General features: G+C 35.8%; 1 protein-coding gene across 2 annotated transcripts in view; it reads right to left on the bottom strand.

The window, feature by feature from the left end:
* Window positions 1–2,109: 2,109 nt before the first annotated feature.
* ZNHIT6 (zinc finger HIT-type containing 6) overlaps window positions 2,110–22,036 on the bottom strand; it is a 58,522-nt gene continuing 38,595 nt past the window's right edge. The window contains exons 9-10 of one of the 2 annotated variants that reach the window (XM_033225466.1): window positions 10,316–10,440; window positions 2,110–6,580 (exon numbers count right to left, since the gene is read on the bottom strand). In XM_033225466.1, the coding sequence (XP_033081357.1) occupies window positions 6,540–6,580; window positions 10,316–10,440 (166 nt within the window). In that variant the 3' untranslated portion in view covers window positions 2,110–6,539. Of the gene's footprint in view, window positions 6,581–10,315; window positions 10,441–20,650; window positions 20,731–22,036 lie in introns of those variants that run through there. The other variant, XR_004440664.1, reaches the window with a different exon arrangement.

The following is a 22,036-nucleotide window of genomic DNA, read 5'->3' on the forward strand; positions in this document are numbered from 1 at the left end:
CAGTAATAAAACTTCCCAACAAAGAAAAGCCAAGGACCAGATGACTTCATTGAATTCTACCAAATAATTAAAGAAGAATTCATGCCAATTCTTCTCAAACTCATCCAAAAAATTGAAGAGGAAACACTTTCAAACTTATTTTATGAGAAAAGTATTACCCTGATAGCAAAGCTAGATAAAAACACTAAAAGAAAAAATCAAAGGTTCAATATCTCCATTGAACCTAGACACAAAAATTCTTATTTTTGTAACTTATTTTATGAGAAGAGTATTACCCTGATAGCAAAGCTACGTTACAGCACTAAAACAAAAAAATCAAAGGCCAATATCCCTATTGAACCTAGATACAAAAATTCTCAACAAAATACTAGCAAACTGAATTTAACAGCACATTGAAAGGATCATATGTCATGACTAAGTGCAACTTATCCCTGGGATAAAAAGATGGTGCCACATGCAAATCAATAGACGTGATACACCACATTAACAGAATGAAGGATAAAAATCATATGATCATCTCAACAGAGGCAGAAAAAGCATGTGACAAAATTCAACATCTTTTCATGATAAAGACTCTCAACAAATTAGGTATGAAAGCAATGTGTCTTAATATAAGAAAGGCCATATGTGCTAAGGCTACAGCTAACATCATACTCAACAGTGAAAAGCTGAAATCTTTTTTTGCTAAGATCAGGAACAAGACAAGGGTCCCCACTCTCACCAGTTCTATTCAACATAGTACTGGAAGTCCCAGCCTTAGCAATTAGTCAAGAAAAATAAAAGGAATTCAAATCAGTAAGGAATAAGCAAAATACTATGTTTACAGATGACATGATATAGAAAACCCAAAAGACTCCACCAAAAACTGTTAGAACTAATACATTCAGTACAGTTGCAAGATACAAAATCGACATACAAAAATCAGTTGTGTTTCTTTTTTTTTTTTTTTTTTTTGAGATGGAGTCTCACTCTGTCACCCAGGCTGGAATGCAGTGGCATGATCTCGGCTCACTGTAAGGTTCACGCCATTCTCCCGCCTCAGCCTCCCGAGTAGCTGGGACTACAGACACTCGCCACCATGCCCGGTAAATATTTTGTATTTTTAGTAGAGACAGAGTTTCAACGTGTTAGCCAGGATGGTCTCGATTTCCTGACCTTGTGATCCACCCGCCTCAGCCTCCCAAAGTGCTGAGATTACAGGTGCAAGCCACCGCGCCCAGCAAAAAAAATCAGTTATGTTTCTACATGCTAACAATAAACTGTATGAAAAAGAAATAATCCTACTTACAATAGCATCAAAAACAATAGAATACTTAGAAATAAATGTAATGAAGGAGGTGAAAAATCTGTTTACCGAAACCTACAAACCATCGATGCAAGAAGCTGAAGATACAAATAAATGGAAAGATGTACCATGTTCATGAATGGAAAGAATTTTGTTAAAATTTCCATACTACCCAAAGTAATCTACAGGTCCAATGTAATCCTAATAAAAATTCCAACGTCTTTTTTTTTTTTTTCACAGAAATAGAAAAAGACGATCCTAAAATTTGATGGAACCACCAAGGAGCTTGAGTGGCCAAAGCAAAAAGAACAAGCTGAAGACATCACACCACCCAACTTCAAAATATATTACAAAGCTACAGTAATCAAAACAGCATTGTTCTCCATAAAAAGACACATAGACCAAAGGAACAGATTAGATCCCAGAAATAAACCCACGCAACTATCTTTGACAAGGCTACCAAGACATAATGAGGAAAAAATAATCTCTTCAATAAATGGTGTTGGGAAAACTGTATACCCACATGCAGAATGAAATTGGTCCTTGATGTTTTATGTGACTGAAGCAGTTTGAAAAGGAGAGTGACTGAGAGTGAGCAAGCTGTAAAATTAGGTTGAGACCAAGTCAGGGGTTACCAAATGTCAGGGTGAGCTTTGGTACTTTATTTGGCAAGAAAATAAAGCTGGAAATAGAGTTATATAGTAGCTCATCAAATGCTAAAGGATATATTTGGTTCCAAAGTTCAAAACGAGCGCAGTATGTCACACTCCAGTATGGAAAATGTTCATGCTACAGGTTATTTTAATGAACACATGCACACACACTTTAGTTTTCAAAGACCAAAGTTTAAAGAAAATACTTTTTAGTCAAGTACAGATCCCCAAAGCTTTATTTAAAGCCAATTTCTATTTAAGTAGTCTTCATTTTTGAAGCATCTTTCCCTAGTACTCTAATTTCAAAATCAGTATTTCTCAAATGCTGATGCCACTGGGAAAAATTTCCAAATTGGTAATGGAAACATATGCTATGTGCATCTGCTCAAACTAGCAACAACATGATGTCAAATAAAAATGGATGGCATTTAAAAAAAAATCCAAAAACCTATAATGGCAACTCAAAGCAGCAATGATAAGCAGAAATTAAAATCTCTAGTTAAAAACAATAAAGACTTGCAGATTAAATCTGAACTTTACTCCTTCTGTTGGTACAAATCAGAAACTTCTTGCTGCTCAAATTCAAATAAGGTGCAATGAATGTGTTACTTTCGTATTCCCAGTAACTACCTTTCCTCACCTGCTCCCTACATTCTGGCTTTCCTCTAAAAATTTCCCCCTCCTTTGGGTGAATTCCTCTTTTGATTAGTTCAAGAACAGAATGTGATCCAATCTGGGCAAAATCAAAGTACTTCTCCAAAATTTTACATAGCTTGCTTTATAAAAGCTTTCAGCCTTGTTATGCTAAGGTAAGCTGAAACTGTCAATGGCTGTTATCCACCATCCTCTCACTTCACTGCTCCTCATCCCATACAGAATATCCCCAAAGGGAAAATCTGGAGAAAACCAATCCATAAAAAAGAAAATAATCAGAGCCAAGTGTGTAGGATGGCAAGATAACTTCTTTTGACATTTGAACCCAGGACCCAGTCATGCCTGGACTTCCCTGTATATAAGCCAATAAACTGTCCTTCATGTTGACACTATTTTGAGTTTTTGTCACTTGCAAATAAACAACACATTTTAATGCAATAGAGTACGGCTTAGTCCATTTTGTGTTGCTATAATAGAATATCTAAGACTGGGTAACTTATTTTTAAAAAGAGTTTTATTTGACTCATGATTCTGGTGGCTGGAAGGCTCAAGATTGGGCAGCTGTATGGTGAGGGTCTCATGTTGCTTATACTCTTAGTACAAAGTGAAAGGGGAGTAGGCATGTGCAAAGAGATCACATGGGAAGGGAGAAGGCAAAAAGGAGAAAATCAAGAAAGTCAGACTCTTTAATAACCCGCTCTTGTGGGAACTAATCCATTCTCAAGACAGCAAGAATGAGAACTCACTCATCCCTGTACGAGGGCATTAGTTTATTCATGTGGGATCTATCTGCCCCCATGACCCAAGCACCTTCCATTAGGCTCTACCTCCCAACACTAGCATACGGGGAATCTAATTTCAACATGAGTTTTGGTAGGAACAAACTACATCCAAACCATAACAGCATATGATTAAATAAAAATAGACCAGCATCTTTATGTAAAATTTAGTAACAAGAAATAAGGTATAACACAAAGTATATGCCAACCTAATTAAACAAAAATGTATAAAGAAAATTATTGGTATTATAGTTATGTGATTAATATTTTATTGTATGTCATGAAATCTGAATCCCACTACTTGCTACAGGGAAACAAACTAGATCAACTACATTTTGGAATCTTAAATATCTATTTTTAATAACTCTTTTTTTTTTGTTTTTGTTTTTGGAGGCAGAGTCTCACTCTGTCACCCAGGCAGTGCCCAGGAGTGCATTGGCACAATCTCAGCTCACTGCAAACTCTGCCACTAGGGTTCAAGTGATTCTCCTGTCTCAGCTTCCTGAGTAGCTGGAACTACAGGCACCTACCACCATGCCTGGCTAATTTTTATATTTTTAGTAGAGACAGGGTTTTGCCATGTTGGCCAGGTTGGTCTCAAACTCCTGACCTTGTGATCCGTCCGCCGATTACAGGTGTGAGCCACTGTGCCTCGCCAAGTCATATGTATAATAGGAATAGGTATAAGTTTTACTTACTATAATTTATGACTATTAATCCTATACATATAATTAGCAATTATGAAAGTCGTATCTTCTCTTTGAAATTACGGTTTAAAAAAAGAAAGAAAACCAAGTGGAGCTTTTCTCCTTTTAAAATGTGATTCATGAACAAAATGCAGCATGCTGAACTTAACATGGGTCAAGGAGTTTGTTTACACACCAGAATTTGTCAATAAGCTAACATGGAGAGGGTCTCCACAAAGATACTGGGTCTTAATGCTACAAACGTCTAGGGTTTTCAGTTAATTATTCCAATTTCATTCTCTCCAAGCCATTGGGAATTCACTAAAACACACGTGTATTGTAAATCTTATGGGAATAAATGTGCATATTAATCAAATGAATTGATAATTATATTTAGGGGAATTCTAAGAGTTATATTCTTTCCTAATAGCCTATAATTGAAAAATCTAATAGAATTCTAGAACATAAAGATGGCAAAGATGCATTAAATGATGTAGATTTCTTTTTTTCCTCTTGAGCAGTGGAAAAAGTACAGGATAGTTTGTTTTTTGTCCAGTTTTCAATTTAAATTCAGAAGGGACGGAACTCAAGACTTTTCTTGGAAATGAGACTACATCATAACAGATTTCACTGTCAAAAAATTCCTATCCACCCTGATATTCAGATCATATTCAGATCGCATGTTCTTTTTGTATACTTTATCCCACTTTTCCTAATAACAACACATTTCACTCAATTCATCTATTTCTTGCTGGTTTCAAGAAGACATATTTCACTTTTGATTATAAACAAATTCCTTGAAATCTCATTTGTCTCTCCAATAATAATGTGAACAACATAATTCTACACAAATTCTTTATCATATATTAGAAGATTCCTGAAGTTGCTTTAGAGATTATAAATATATACATATGTATGTTTCTCAAATTGCAAGGCCTCACTTTCTAAGAACTTTCTATGAATCACATTTCCATTAGTACTTTTATACCAAGGGTCTTTCTGGCATTATTGTTTTTTGATTCTCTTCTCTAATTTCTATCCCAAGTTACACTTGTGTCCCACAAATTTATCTTCTGTTCATCTTTTCATATTTCAAATCTTTTTAAGTCTCCTTAACTAATGTCCCTGGTTTCTTTTTGGTAAAAAACTTATTCCAACTGTAAATTAAAAATGAATTTCATTAATGTCCAATTTTATCATTGCTTTTTAACCATTAAGTGCACAACACGTACAATGCAGATGTAACAATCTTTTTTACTCTCTTATAGTTATATTGTAGCTTCATAGTGGTATAAACTCCAATAAAATTAAGAATTTTTTTTCAGTATGTGAGATCAAACTGTATACAGAGCTGCCATAACGTATAAGTTAAGCCATGTATATACATTAATACATATATACACATTCCAATAACATGTTGAAGATTTCCCAGTTATTTTTTCTTTAAGTTATTGCTAGACATATCAAAACACAGTATAAAACTGGCCATCACAACACCCTTTTGCAGTAATGATGAGAGTGGACTAGGAATGTGATGAAAGGCACAGAATTCATAAGACTTGAATAAGTAAACCCAAATTTGTTAGCACTAATGGCTCAAACAATGTGGAGCCATTGATTTTCTCAAGTGAATATAAGAAACAGTAGTTAATAGTATTTATCCAGGCTTCTAGTACAAGACATTGTACTAGGAGTTTCTCAAGTGGAAAAGTTGTCTCATAAGGGTAAGTTACATATAAACTCCAAAGATAAGAAAGGGCAACTGACGGAAGATTAGTTCTCCTGTGGCTAGACAGTGCATTGCACTGCCTTTCTGTTTAGTGAGGTTCTACTAAAGAGAATGCCAACTTTGTGGTTGACACGGGTGATCCTTGGGTTTGGTCACACATCAAATTAACAAATAAAAAAGTTTTCAAGGCCAGATGTGGTGGCTGATGCCTGTAATCCCAATGCTTTGGAGGCTGAGGTGGAAGGATTGCTTGAGGCCAGGAATTTGAGACCAGCCTGGGCAAAAGAGCGAAACCCTGTCTCTACCACAAAAAAAAAAAAAAAAAATTAGCTGAGTGTGGTGGTATAAGCCTGTTGGGAGGCTGCAGTGGGAGGACCATTTGAACCCAGGAGTTTGAGGAAGCTATGCTCATACCGCTTGCACTCCAAGATTCCATCTCAAAAAAAAAAAAAAGAAAAAAGAAAAAAAAGGTTTTCAGTTTATGGAATTAAGCATATTAAAAGCCAAGGCCTAATAAGTACTATGCTGATCAAGTGCAAAGGAGAGTTCTTAATAAGAATAAAAGGGTCTTACAAGTCAATTAATTCAAGAGGCTATAAGATACATTTTTTAAAAGAGTTAAGCTTATTTTTCATACAAAGAAAAAATTCCACCATCACCCATTGACAATACCCCAATCAGCCAACAGTCCATCAATGCAGACTCTGCTGCAGTTGTCTGGAAGTTTTCACATTCTTCTACCAGAAAAAGTGCTCAATTTTCATTGCCAAGGTTCTTGGTAGATTCACTTTTCACTAGAAAAAAATAAGTAAACATGCAGTCAAGTGTTTATACTGTTTCTGTTTAGCTTGCTCTGTCCCTCTTCTCTCCCCTCTTCTGATATACAGCAACAGCACTGCTCACAGGGACACGCAAACCGCGTTATGTCTCAGGCAGCTAGGATATACAATTCTGGCCACAATACATAGAGAAATGATGTCTGAAAGTGGCAATTATATTTTGTGAGGCAACATCCTTCCTGACTCTGTGGAAGACTTGGGAATGGTCACTTCACAATGTGGTTATGATCCATATTCATGCCACTGAATAGATCACTATTATCCAGGCCGGCCACTTGTGGTTGGAATAAATTTTTTCCATGATTTTTTTAAAACTCAATTGAGGGTCAGTATATGTTGAGTGAATGTGGAGTGACAGAAGACTAGCTAATCATCATCTCCTTCCTTTCACAGGAAAGAAGAGTAGAAATGGAGCTCCTCTAACACCCCTGTCTTGCTTAGAGAAAGCAAGACTATGACTCACTCACTAAACTGAGAGTTCCTGGAGGACAGAAACTCGACCTTTCTTTTCTGTATCTATCCTCACAATGTAGAGCATGTTTGCTGAATCAATGTAACTGCAAGTCATTCTGTCTTTTAGTGTTTTTTCCCTAAATTTTCAAAATGGGAACTAGAGTAAGTGTTCTATTTGTCTTGTGAAGCTAAAAGGAAATAATAGGTAGTAACTCCCTAAAAATTGTCATGGTAAAATATAGGTTATTTTGAGCTTACAGCTGTTATCTCCACTGAGTAGATAAGAAAAATAAAGCTCAGAGAGGCAGAGCAAATGCTCAAGGGCCCACAGCTTACAAAAGTTGATGCTAGAAGTACATACCTGGAACTTTGCGCACATTCCAACTGGCAAGTTCCCTAGGGTTTGCCGTTGTACCTAGATTTCAGATTGTACCAGCAACCACAAGAGTGTTTACTGAGCTCTTTCTATGAGTAAGGAACTGAAATAAGTTCCATCCAGGATATTGTCCCAATCTTTGCGAAATTTTATGAACTTTAGCAGTCTATCCAGTGCCGCCAAGATAGTATAAGATTTTTTCCTCCTCTGGCTGTCTCTGTACTTCGGGCAAACTCTATTATAGCAGCTATTGTATAATAAGTTTTACATGTGTGTTCCAGTGCCTAAAACCCTCCCCTCTCTCCCTGCAAAAGGAAAAGAAAGAAAAGAGAGGTAAGGAAGAATGAGGAAAGGTGAGCAAGGGAGAATGAATGGAAGATTTACTGGCCCAGTAAGAGACTGACACATGAGTAGCTGCTATGCCAGGTATTTTCACTAATTCCAGTAATCAATTTTGGGTTGGATTCCTTCTCTAAAGGCTGAGGCATTTTCTAATCTTGAGTTATACTAGAACATCAAAAAGTTTATTTTGCTGACATTTCTAAATTAATAGAGATTTGTAGCGGTATGGGGACATTTTCCCCTTTTTTTGCCTATTGAAGGTGCCCAGTTTTCTTCTTTGAATGGCATTCCATTCTTTCTTCCTTAGATTGAAATGCAGCATGCTTTTCTCAATCATCTAAATCTGCTAGTCTAACAACAGTCTGTGAAGCAAGTTACACCATTCTAAGCACTTCGCACTGGATTGATATAAGGTAGGTAATCAGTACTTAGCATCCCCAATCTAGTGGACTATCTTAATAGCTCAATCTTTTCCAGTTAACCTTTTCCATTACTGAAAAGCAACAAACAAACAAAATCTTGGCTACTGCTGATTAATATAGGCAGACTTAAAAAAATTATGGCAATCTACAATCAGAGCAAATACTAGAACAACCATCAGGTGTGGGAAGTACTGAATCCCAGATCAGAAACACATGTACCCCCAAATTAGGTAAGAGACAACTTGTACTATGAACTCAGGATCAAATCCAACTTTTTTACCTCCAGAAAGGGAAGGAATTTCAAGGCTTTCCAAAGAAAATGCCCTCTTCTTACATAATCCCCTTCCCTCATCAAGGGATCACCCTGCAAAATATCTGATGCTGTGAGAATGTGTAAAGAAACAGACACCTTGAAGTACTTACAGAAAGAAATGCATGTACAGGAAGACCTGGGCATTACTTTCAAGGTGTGTGCACTTATGATGTGACAAAACTGGTATGGTTTTAAAATCCTGTCAGATACTTTTAGTTCTTTGCTAACACAGTTCTAAATAATCCTCTGTACTAAAAGCATGAGTCATCTGTGTTCCTGTAAATAAGTCAAACATCATATACCCACCGGAAAAATAGCAAATTTTACCCAGTAAGGCTCCCAGTACGCTAGTAAAGTAGTCTTTTCTTATTGCTTCATTACAGGAAGCCTTACTTGAATGTACATTCTTAAACAAAGTGAAAGGAGAGCTGTGTGTGCTGTTTATTTATACAGATGATGTTTGCCCTAGCTACTAACCTACATTACTAAACAACTTTTCCCAAAACCAACATTTGAGAGGGCACTGTGTGAATTTATTAAGAAAAAAGCAACAAAATACAAAGCTTAAACAAAGTGAAACTGGCCATTTAAAACTAAAATTCCTAATTTATTTTGAAAAAATAATACAGAATATTCTCAAATTGTGAAAAATATTAATGTCAAGAATAAAAATAAGATTTAGAGGTCCATAATTTATTATTAGAAACATCATGTTTGCTAATTAAAATCTGGTTTCAAGTTGTAGCACTGATACACTTTTGGCCACTTTGAAAAACAATTTTTTTCCTATTAATTTTTGCAAAGAAAAAACACTATGCACAACAGAGAATACCCTATAACATAGGTTACTGCATCTTACAGCCTGTAATGCTGCTATAACAATAAGACTTAAACCACCCATTTCAAATACTACTTAAAAAATATTATCAATCCAAGACAAAGATTCTATGCTCCTCTGGAGTTTGTTATAGCAAAATCTGGCCTGTATCTGTAATTCTTTTAGTTGAAAATGCTACGAAATAGTTTTGGATTAAGGTAGGTAATCTTCCTCACTTCTTAAAGGTAGTCACTAAATTTTATTCATCCTCTAAAATCTTGCATTCAGAAGCACATTTAGTTTACTTTAATCAGTACTTACAAACGTAGATAAGTCATTTTATGTATTAAACTTTTATGTACATTTTTTCCAGTTCTAGTACTTCCCTATATCACAAAATCAGAGAAAATAAAACCAATGGGTTTGGAAAAGGAGATAAAGGGTAAAGGTAATGGCATTTGCTTATTCTCAATGCTGCCAAATTTTTAAATATAATGTTCCTTGCAACATTATCTCCTTCTACAAGGTAGGATACTAGGCTTTTTTTTTTCTTTACCATTCAACATTTTCCTTGTCAACTAAAACTGTTTTGTAATCCCTCATTTTACAAATGTCTAAAGTCTTAACTATGGAGTAAATGTATGTGATCATGGACAGTTACTGAAAGACTATCAGCTTAAAAAAAGACAAAAATACATAGAACCACATGCTGAAAAAAAGTCATTTTATAGCCATTCAATTTGATTCATTCACTTAAAGTTGGTTTTATAAGATTATATACTCTTAAAAACAGAAGAGTAGCAGCATCGCATTTACTTGGTTCTTCACATTAACTGTAGCTATAGAGGAGATCCTGTAAGTGTGTAAATATACTGGGAAAACACATATAAAGAAATAAGGGTGGATATATTTTGCTTTGGTTTCTCTAAAGCTATTCTAAGCATTACAGAAACAGATTTACACTTACCTTGGTGGAGAACTTTCATGTCATTATTGGATCCTTTCAATACCACATGTAATGTTGGATACTCAATGATCACTTTGTTCCTCAAATTGTCTAGGAGACTTTTGTAAGGATCTAGTTCATAATATCTTATTAATAAAAAACAAGAACAAAAAAACAGGAAACACTGTTAATATTCAAAATACTGACAGATAAATATATGAGAGTCCTTTACATTAAAAATTTTTTAAAGGTGATGACAATTCAGTAGTTACTTCCTTATAGTATAAGTTAAATACCTTCTAAGAAGGCAGGTATAACAGCTATTATTATAGCGGTTCTAAAACCAAATAAAAAAAATCAAATATTCTAACATTAGGAAAGTTCTAGAACAAGTTACCAATTTTCTTTATCTTTTCTGTTTTTTGCTATGGAGTCTCGCTTTGTTGCCCAGGCTGGAGTGCAGTGGCACAATTTTGGCTCACTGCAACCTCCCCCTCCAGGTTCAAGTGAATCTCCTGCTTCAGCCTCCTGAGTAGCTGGGACTACAGGCGCGTGCCACCACGCCTGGCTAATTTATTTTGTATTTTCAGTGGAGACGGGGTTTCACAGTGTTAGCTAGGATGGTCTCGATCTCCTGACCTCGTAATCTGCCTGCCTCGGCCTCCCAAAGTGCTAGAATTACAGGTGTGAGCCACCGCGCCCAGCCTACAAGTTACCAATTTTCATACCAAGAAACAGTTAAAGACTTTTACATAACATTTATGTTAGCCGGGTGCGGTGGCTCACACCTGTAATCCCAGCACTTTGGGAGGCCAAGGTGGGCGGATCACCTGAGGTCGGAAGTTTGAGACCAGCCTGACCAACATAGAGAAACCCCATCTCTACTAAAAATACAAAATTAGCTGGGTGTGGTGGCACATGCCTGTAATCACAGCTACTGGGAGGCTGAGGTAGGAGAATCACTTGAATACGGCAGGCAGAGGTTGCAGTGAGCTGAGATCACACCATTGCACTCCAGCCTGGGCAACAAGAGTGAAACTCCACCTCAAAAAAATAAAAATTAAAAAAATAATATTTATGCTGTCATTTTTCTTGAATAAAAGAATGAGCTAACCATTCAAATTCCTCAAATATATTTATTTTGAGCCTTAAAGACAACCAATCACCTTATAATTTCTAGTAACATGGCAATAAAATAACTGGCTATAAAACTGGCTTTTGTAAAAACTCAGTTATTCTAATTTTAACTGGTTTCCAGAAATTTATATTGCCATATAAAATTTAAGAAATAAAGAGTTTATCATGGCATAGATGCCAAATGTGTCACAGGTAAATAGATGCTAGTGGTCATTAAAGTATGAAATTCTCAAATCATTACTTTAAAAAAATAAGTTTGAGGTGACTGAATATGCATCCCCAGAACATTCATTCTGGCTTGCTTTCTGGGGTAGGAGTGAAGGGGTGGAATTCTAGCTAGCTCACTTGCGTGTACATGTGAGAATGTGTTGGCATGTTAATGTCATTTCATGTCAAAGAAGAAAAAGCTGAGAACATGTCAACCAGTATAGTGCACAAGTTCTCCAGCATTTATTCATCTCTACCAAAGACAGGTGATATTCACATGCAAAACACATATCACATGAGATATCCAGCCTAACGGCTGTAACTCCATCCTTTTATCTCCTGCTCAAAAAAGCACACTGGAACACAAGTGACCAAGAGTGAGGATATCATTGGGATACATTTAAATTTGCTGTAATTTTAAGAGTAAATCATTCACAAACTTTGGTATTTCCTAATTAGTAAAAAATTATCTGCACCATAATCACAGCTGACTAAGACATGCAGGACACTTATTAAAAAATATGATGTAGTGATTTCTCCATGTTCTGAGTTTGTCTCATGCAATCGTTTTCAAATCAGGAAAAATAAAAGGGCTTAACAAAATGCAGAGCCAAGCTGACTAAAGTTAGAGAACAACTGTAAAACCAAAACTTTACTTATGCTTCCCTGACCACACACCCCAGCGTGGAATTGCAGAATATTCTTTATGTTGAAAAGAAACTTGAAATGCAAAATACTGTTTTTCTAAACCAGCCACCTTAGTGCCCACAGATCATAGAATTCATACATTCTTTTCCCCGTGTGTAATGTAATACAGATGTGCTTACAATACTTCAAAAGTGTTTCCAGCATTCAAGGATTAAATGCTTCACATCTTTTAAACATTATTTCTCTTTGAAATAAGCAGTGTTTTTTTAAAGTTAGTAGTAATTATATACAAAAGAAAAATGAGACTGTATCAGATACCTAAGTATAAGATTAACTTACAAAGTAAAATATAAAATGGGGATAACTAAATTTTTCTTGGGAGGAAATAAGACCTGGACTCTCAAACAGGAGCTTTTCAAGTGGCATCCTACAGGCACTTGCAATAACTTATCTTCTGCGCATTTTAACTAAATCACAAGGTTTCTAACGAAAGGCATTTTTCAAAAATAAGGGAATGTTTTTTACTTGTTTCAGTTTTTAGTAAATAATTTTCAGTGCATACTTAATGTTTTAGGTATCTTATTTCTTTTTGTAATATTAAATCTTAATTGGGTTTCTCCAGATTTCCAAAGCTAAAACCAAGAAGCAACAAAAAAGTTCTTCAAAGGCCACATGGGAATCAGAGCCTAAAATTATTGCTGATATAAAATATGTTCCTAGCAAAGGAATGTTCAGAGGTACATAAAAATTACTACACAACAAGTTAAACATGCTTTGGATCCTAAAACTGTAATGATTATACTTATTTGGATTCTAAAACTGTAATGATTATACTTAAAAAAACTTGGTTCCTGTTTTACATGCTAAGCAGGCACTGTGCAAAGCACTAAGGATGCAAAGATTTAGAAGAGGGTTGTTAACTAATAAATTATTTTAAAAATATTTTATGCAGTGAAAATCTGGTATGTTGTATGGTTTTGATTAGAATCAATGGATTTTATTTAGTGTTTAGCCTAAAATGTTGCAAACTTCTAATCAACAATATGCTATTGAGTGTCAGTAAGCTTCTGTGCCACAGCTTTCCAGCCTGTTACATGAAGCGTTCAGATTTCACTAAATAATCTTTTAGCTGAAATTCTGAATTTCTTAGATTTTTCTACTACAAGTGGTTACTCTTAATCTACCATTGATATTTACCAGTAATTTAAAAGTAAATTTTGCAAACTGTTCATAAAGAAAGCCTATCAGACACATATGGGGTTAACACTTCATGGACTTGGAGTTTAGTTAAATGAAGTAATAACTTTTATTGGTTGTTTGAGTTTGGAGTTTAACACTGAGTTAAAGTTCCGGCTCCATCATTCACTGGTCTGTGATCCTGGATAAGTTACTTAGAAAATGGGGATAATGACAGTATCACTTTAGAGAGCTACAGTGAGGGCTAAATGAAAAAACACAGAAACTGCTCACACATTTATTTAAGCCCTAAGCACATGTGTTCTGTATTTTTATTTACCAAAAATAACAACACTTTCCTATAGAAACTTCAGTTCAGGACAAAGTCACTGAATTTCATTAGCAGTGAAGATACTGCCTTTATGTGCATTTTGCATTTTAAATGTAGCCTTACAACTTTCAGTACGACCTTCAAATCATTATTTTATTGTCATATTTACTTCCAAGAAGATAAAGGTGCTTTGAATGTTTCTGTTTCCATTATCTTGAGGCAAGTTTTAAGAGCCCAGCTTTGCACTGCCTAAAACATTTGGGTGTAGCTCCTTTGCAAGCCATGAAGCTACTGAATCCTAAGGGATAGCTTTACCTTTTTGAAATTTTCACAAACTCTGGTATTTCCATTAGTATAATGTCTCTGCTACCATAAGACAAACTACTTAGGTTTGGAGGAATTAAGATACTAACATCTGTCTTTTCTCTTGCCCTCTGGGACCCTTCTTAGACATTTCCTCTTGTAATTTCACTTGTTCACCCTCACAGGCTCACTGGCTGACACTGCTCTGGGCAGCCTCACAGGGGCATTATGAGGGCAGAATTGGCTCAGTGGGCCAAAGAGGGGTTACAGTGACATTATGTAAATAAAAGTTGTCATGATAATCAAGGGTGTGCTTTTAATCTTGACTCTGTCACTAACTTTCAAAAAAATGGGCCAAGTTCTTGAACTTCTTTCTCCGTACTTTATTAGCAAATTAGCATGCTTTTTAAAAAAAACTCCTCATAACCCCAAAAGACAAGTTTTTAAAGAAAGGAAGTCACAAACTACTTTATGTCCCATCTGATCACTGACACTCCATGGATCATCGCCCCTTCCACCTCCTAAAAAATACCAAAACTAAGTCTGAATTTCTCCAAATTTAACAATCTAGTAGCAGACCCTAAGCCACAGTATCTTTCCACTAAAATAAGATCACTGAATTAGGTGATCGCCAAGATCCCTTCAGCTCTAAATTTCTATAATTTTGTATATTTATCTGGCAAAGGTAGCACTTAACCTATATTTTTTCACAGTTGTATTTATTTCTCAATCTAGGTTTCTAGATTAAAACAGTTTTAATTATTCTTTTATTTACATTTTAAAAGGTATTATTTAAAATTTCTCCAAATAATACTTCTGTGTAACAATTCTTGCAACTCATAATGTTTAAGTCATATAGAAAAAGATTTTGTCAAAGTTAATCTTTTTCTCACCCAATCTCTCTTAGTTTTCATATTTTAAAAATCACAGTAGTTAAATTAGTGGTTTGCTGCACTTTGTTTCGGGATTTTTATGTACCCACATAAATGAGGACGATATCTGTTTGACATGGAGCATCGATCATGAATTGTGTAGTACAGACATATGCCTTAATTCAGAAAGCTCACCAGTTCAGAACTGCATTTGGTAAATATTCTATTCAAACCATGATATTTAAACTATGGATGTGGTTAAATAAAATGGCCAACTATATATTTTAAAACCTGTTTTAAAGAGGGGCTTACAAGGCTGTGACTTGTTCTAGACATTATTTCTTTGAAATCTTTTCTGATTTTTGTTGGTAAATTCAATTACTTTTAAATCCACAAGGCTTGAGTTCCAGTCTTACCACTGGTTCTTATGAGCTATGACTCCAGAAGCAGACTCAGTTTTTCTCATCAATATAATGGTAGGAAAGATAACTACTCATGCGTTAGTTTGTAAGGACTATAATATAACAGGTGAAAATGTTTCCAAAGTGTAACTTGCTAAGCTAGCGTCAGTAATAAGATTTTATACTCCAAAAGTAATTTGGCACTCCTAGCAAGGAAATGACATACTTACCAGGAATTATATTTACGATTTATGACAGAGACAGAGACTAGTTAGTAGAAAAAGCATGAACTGAACTCTGTTGACAAACAGGTCTGAGTCCAAATCCTAGCCTTATAAACTGTACAAACTTAGTTTCTTTGGGTAAGTCAATTTTTCAGAGCCTAAGATTCCTAATCAGGTAAAGTAGAAAAGACATAATACATACTTGATTAGAATTAATGCATGTGAAAATGTTATAAGCATTAGCCTGGCATTTATTCCTCAATTGATTCCTCAAATATTTACTTAGTGTCTACTATGCACAGGTAGTCTGCTAGGTAATAGAAGTTCATAGAAATAAACCTTACACTTTATGGGGGGAGGCAGACAAATAAACAACTATTGCATTCATTGGCACAAGTATCATGATAGAAATGTAAAGTTACACTGGCTAGTAATGGTTTTTTCTTTCTATATTTAGTACTCTTTTCAAGATCTCTCGTAAGGCAGGTATGGTGCTAACAAACTCCCTCAACATTTGCTTATCTGAAAAGAATCTCATTTCTCCTTTGCTTAAAGAAACTTAGTTTAGCTGGAAATGAAATGCTTGGTTGAAGATTTTTTTCTTTAACAGTGTTGAATATAGGCCCCCAAACTCTCTGGCTTGTAAAGGGCTTCTGCTGTTAGCCTGATGGAGGTGACCCATCTCTATAGCCACTCTGTAGGTGACCTGCCCCTTCTCTCTAGCTGCTTTTCATTTCATTCTTTCTTTCATTTTGACCTTGGAGAATCTGATGATTATGTGTCTTAGGGATGGTCTTCTTGTGGGGAATATTGCAGGGGGTCTCTGTATTTCCTGAATTTGACTGTTGACCTATCTAGCAAGGATGGGGAAGTTTTCATGGACGATATCTTAAAATGTGTTTTCCAAGTTGTTTGCTTTTTCCTCGTCCCTTTCAGGGATGCCAATGATTCATAGATTTGGCTTCTTTACATAATCCCATATTTCTCAGAGGTTTTGTTCATTCCTTTCATTCATTTTCCTTTATTTTTGTCTGCTTTATTTCAGAGAACCCATCTTCAATTTCTGAGATTCTTTCCTCAGCTTGGTCTATTCTGGTGTTAATACTAGTGATTGCACTGTGAAATTCTTGAAGTGTATTTTTCAGCTTCATCAGATCCATTAGGTTCATTTTTACATTGGCCATTTTGTCTGTCAGCTCCTGTATTGTTTTATTGTCCTGAATCTTGATGCATTATCCTTAGCAAACTAACACAGGACAGAAAACCAAATGCCACAGGTTCTCACTTATAAGTGGGAGCTAAATGATGAGAACTCATGGACACAAAGAACTAGGAACTAGGTGAAGGTGGAGGGTAGGAGGAGGGAAAGGAGCAGAAAGAATAACTACGGGGTACTAGGCTTAGTACCTGGGTGACGAAATAATCTGTACAACAAACTCTTGTGACATGATTTTACCTATATAACAAATCTATACACGTAGCCCTGAATCTAAAAGTTAAAAAAAAAAAAAAGTAAAGTTCAGTAGATCCTCAGTAAATATTGTCTCTTGTTCTGTTGTTGTTTTGTTTTGTTTTGAGACAGTCTCGCTCTGTTGCCCAGACTGGAGTCCAGTGGCGCGATCTCAGCTCACTGCAATCTCCGCCTCCCAGGTTCAAGCGATTCTCCTACCTCAGCCTCTTCAGTAGCTGGGACTACAGGCGTGTGCTGCCACACCTGGCTAATGTTTGTATTTTTAGTAGAGACAGGTTTCACTATGTTGGCCAGGCTGGTCTTGAACTCCTGACCTCAGGTTATCTGCCTGCCCTGGCCTTCCAAACCTCTCTTGTTCAGTACCAACATCCAAATGTTCTTTGTTCTTGCAGGCTGCACAGGGCCTTCACTATCTAGGTACTTCAGCTCGTAACCCTAGCTAACCCCTCTCCTTAATTGGTTTGTATTCTTTTTTTGCCCAATTTTATTGAGGCATAATTGACAAATAGGAATTATATATATTTAAGGTATACAATTTGATTTTTTTTTTTTTTTTTTTTTGTAGAGACAGGGTCTCCCTATGTTGCCCAAGCCAGTCTCAAACTCCTGGGCTCAAATGAGTCTCCTGCCTCAGCCTCCGACAGTGTTGGGATTACAGGTGTGAGCCACTGTGCCGGCCTCAATTTGATATTTTGATGTGTGTGTATGTTGTGAAATGATATCATAATCAAGCTAATTAACATATCCATCACCTTACATAGCATTTTTAAATTTTTTCTTGTGATAAGAACACTTAAAATGTACTCTCTTAGCAAATTTCAAGTATACAATACAGTATTGTTAATTATTTGTTTCTTAAAATCCTTTCTCCTCCATGTACTTTTTCCCCCTCTAATTAATGTAGGGATTTTAAATCTTAATCTTTAGTCTTAATCTTGCTAACAAAACATACATTTCCTTTGAAGCTAAAACTGAATGCAAGTATCTCATCAGTACAGGCTCTTACATCTTCAGACTTTATCAGGATGTATATTACCTTGCAAAATATGATTAGGTTCCTCAGAGAAACTTTTGCTGAGAGGTTCAATAGTCCATGAATTAACTACATTATAGAATGGTATTATTTTAGAGTTGGCAGGAACTTATAACCCAGTCTCTTTCGTCTTCCAGTTAAGTACACTGAAGCCCTGAGAAGTTAAGTATCTTACTCAGGGTCACTCAAGAAAATGCAGAGTTGGGCCTATAAATTCAATTTTGTGATTTTTTTTCACTCAACTGTATGCTTGTTCATTCATTTCTCACTCAACAAATATTTACTGAGAGCCTACCATGTTCCAGACACTGTTCTTGGCACTGGGAATACAACGGTGTACTACAAGGTATTTACTAGCGGTGAAAGGACAAAGACTTTCTAGGAAGAAGGTATATGTGATATGTGTGAGGTACAGATAGGAAGAGAGAGCTAGGTCTACGAAACTGGGTAGAGAGCGGATATGTTTAAAGTACTGAGCACAGAATGGATATCGGAATACACATAGAATTCACAGTTTTGGTGCCTAACATTTAAATCGGCCACAAAATATTCTATAACGTAACTAGGATGGGTAAGTTTAGTAGATTAACATTACGTTAAAATATCACTTGTTTTTAGAGAAAACTCATATTTTATATTTCACATAATTCCCTTAACCAAGAATCAAAATAGTATATATTTGAAGTGAGATTATCACTATAGAAATGGTAGGCTTGCAATCTGCTAAGAATTTGACCACCACATCACTTTGGATCACTTTAAATACAGCCTCTCAAACTAACACTCTCAGGTTCAAAGCTACTGAGACCTCAATAGTTGAGTTTATATCTATCTGGTAAACACTCAGCCAACTGTGCCAGCTAGCTGAGCTTCAACTTTCTTAAAACGAAGTTAACAATTCAGGCCGGGCGCGGTGGCTCAAGCCTGTAATCCCAGCACTTTGGGAGGCCGAGACGGGCGGATCACGAGGTCAGGAGATTGAGACCATCCTGGCTAACACTGTGAAACCCTGTCTCTACTACTAGCCGGGCGAGGTGGCGGGCGCCTGTAGTCCCAGCTACTTGGGAGGCTGAGGCAGGAGAATGGCGTAAACCCGGGAGGCGGAGCTTGCAGTGAGCTGAGATCCGGCCACTGCACTCCAGCCCAAGCGACAGAGCGAGACTCTATCTCAAAAAAAAAAAAAACAACGAAGTTAACAATTCTTATCATAAAACTGCTTTAACAAGAATACTACATATAAAGTCCATTTCATCACTGGAAGAGTATCATCTTTGAGATGATAAAAAAAGTTTAGCAAACCACTCTACATATTCCCTTTCTGTGTGTGGACATGCTTCAGATTAACTCTAACAATTTCTAATCCTTAAATGATGCTTCCTTTGTTCTGTAATAGAATATAGAATTGTTATAATCCTTAAATGATGCTTCCTTTGTTGTTTGTTTTATTCTTGCTTTCTTTTAGAATCTATATCCAAAATGTGGTCAAAGGTTAATGCCATTCTGAACACATACTCATCCTGACCATGATTACTTTGAAAAATAAACAACAATCCCAAAAAGGTATAACAAAGAGCTGTGGTTGGGTTTCACATAATCTGAGAACATGCATTATGATTATTTATGGTACTGACAGGTATGTACCGTATTGCAAAGAACACACTAAGGCTTTGAGTGCAGGCAGACCTAGGTTTGAATCTAGGTTCCACCACTTAGTACTTACACAGCCACAGAGGGGCTATCCATTTAATTATAATATACTTATAACGTATAATATAATTACAATATGTATAAAGTGAGTATCAGAGTACCTAAACGGTAATAAGGCACTCAATAAAAGTTTGTCATTCATACTTACTATATTCCAGAAAGATACCTATTAGCCCCCAGATTTAACCTTGATTTTAAATCACTCTTGCAGGAAACAATTTTTGTTTGTGTTTGGGAAAACTTATTCAGGGTCTTCACATTGTTTTGCTTAAACATAACCTAAAATAATTGTGAAAAACAATGATACTTTTGTATATCCTTATATTGACATCCTACAAGTAGATGCAAAGAACATAATTTATGGTGTACTGTGAATATTGATGATTTAAAGTGAAATATATCACCCTTAAGTAAATTCACTAGACTCTAAATATCATGGTAATTTAACAGCAATATCATCCATTAAAAATAGATAAATAAATAATGGCCATGTGTGGTGGCTCACACCTGTAATCCCAGCACTTTGGGAGGCCGAGGTGGGCAGATCACTTGAGGCCAGGAGTTCGAGACCAGTGTAGCCAATATGGCAAAACCCTGTCTCTCTACTAAAAATACAAAAATCAGCCAGGTGTGGTAGTATGCGCCTGTGATCCCAGCTACTTGGGAGGCTGAGGCACAAGAATCGTTTGAACACGAAATCCGGAGGTTGCAATGGGCCAAGATTGCATCACTGCACTCTAGCCTGGGCAACGGAGTGAGGCTCACTCACTCTCTCTCTCTCAAAAAAAAAAAAAAAAAAATTGTATATATATGCGTAAGCACTGCTTTCTAAGTTAGAAATCTTACTTGTTCTCGGAACCTTGTTTTTCCACTCAGATTCTCTTGCAGAATTTTATACCAAGTAATATGTTTACACTTGACCTTCTCTGTAACAAAAATGTAATGAAAAGTAAAATTTAATTTTATTACTTATGACCTTTATGTTTTAAATAATAAAATTTCTTCTGAACTGAATAATTTTAACTATTATTAAATCAAATCGATCAAAATAACACAAATATATTACAAACAAATTAAGTTTTTTTTGAAAAATATCTCTTAACATGACGGATGAGCACTGATGAGGGCATCTTCTATTAAAGGCGTTGTTCACTATTGATTCTTAGATTAAATGATTTCCCCTCATTTATCAACTTGGTATCCATTAACAGAATCAAATTTCAAAAGGAAAACAAGAGGAAGTTTATGTAATCCTATGTAGAGAACAAGCTCTTATTCTTCACTAATTCTTCATCATAGTTATTTTCAGGGGATCTTAGGCAGAAATGTCTCGGGCTGTTTACATAAGAAAAGACATCTGAAAATAGTTAACACTGTTCTTAGAAATTCTGGAATTCCTTCAGTGTTCTCCAGTATATCCTTAATTCTGCACTATTCTCAAAATAAATTTTAAGTTCTAAATCTTATAAATTTCCTAGAGTATCTTCAAAGCATATTTTTCAATTATGCACCATAAGTCTAAAACAGTCATCTAATTTTCCATTTCTAGTTCAATTAGGGAAAGAGCACAGACTAATATCTTTAAGGAGGTAAAATGTGATTTAAAAAAAAAATCCATTCTAATATCAATTGCCATGTTTCTTTATACAACTTCAATAACTCAATTGAATATATCTACCAAAAACTCACTATATCAAACATGTTAGACATTGTGTGGGAAACAAAAATGTCCTCAAGGAGTTTACCAACCTGGCCAGTGTTTCCCAAAGTGTGGTCCCAGGAAAAACTTATATCAGGGTCACCCTTGGGAGGCAGAGATTGTAAAAAAAAAAAAATGTAGGTTTCTGGGTCCTATGTAAGATTTACTAAACCAGAACCCTAAGAGAGTGGTTTGGAAATCAACATTTTCAACAACTGCCCTAGATGATTATGATGGATACTGAAATCTGACAAGCATTGTTCTGAAAAGAAATACAGGCTACATGTGCCACTGGGGAGAGGTTTACAGGAAGGAAAAATAACTGGCCAGTAGTGAAAGGGGGTCTTTGCTTGCTAGTGAGTGGGTGCAAGCCAAAAGAGGTCAGGTGGGCCTCACCTGAGGCCTTTACATAGGTAAAATCAATTTCTCAAAAAGGAGATAGGAAAAAGCATTTTACCTCTTCACTTCACTGAAAATGATTTTAAAATATTTTAGATTAAAGATCCATAAAGTTCCAAGGAAGGTAAAATAGC

The sequence above is a fragment of the Trachypithecus francoisi genome, unplaced genomic scaffold (genome assembly GCF_009764315.1).
Source record: "Trachypithecus francoisi isolate TF-2019V2 unplaced genomic scaffold, Tfra_2.0 Lachesis_group12, whole genome shotgun sequence".
In the NCBI taxonomy this organism is placed as follows: domain Eukaryota; kingdom Metazoa; phylum Chordata; class Mammalia; order Primates; family Cercopithecidae; genus Trachypithecus; species Trachypithecus francoisi.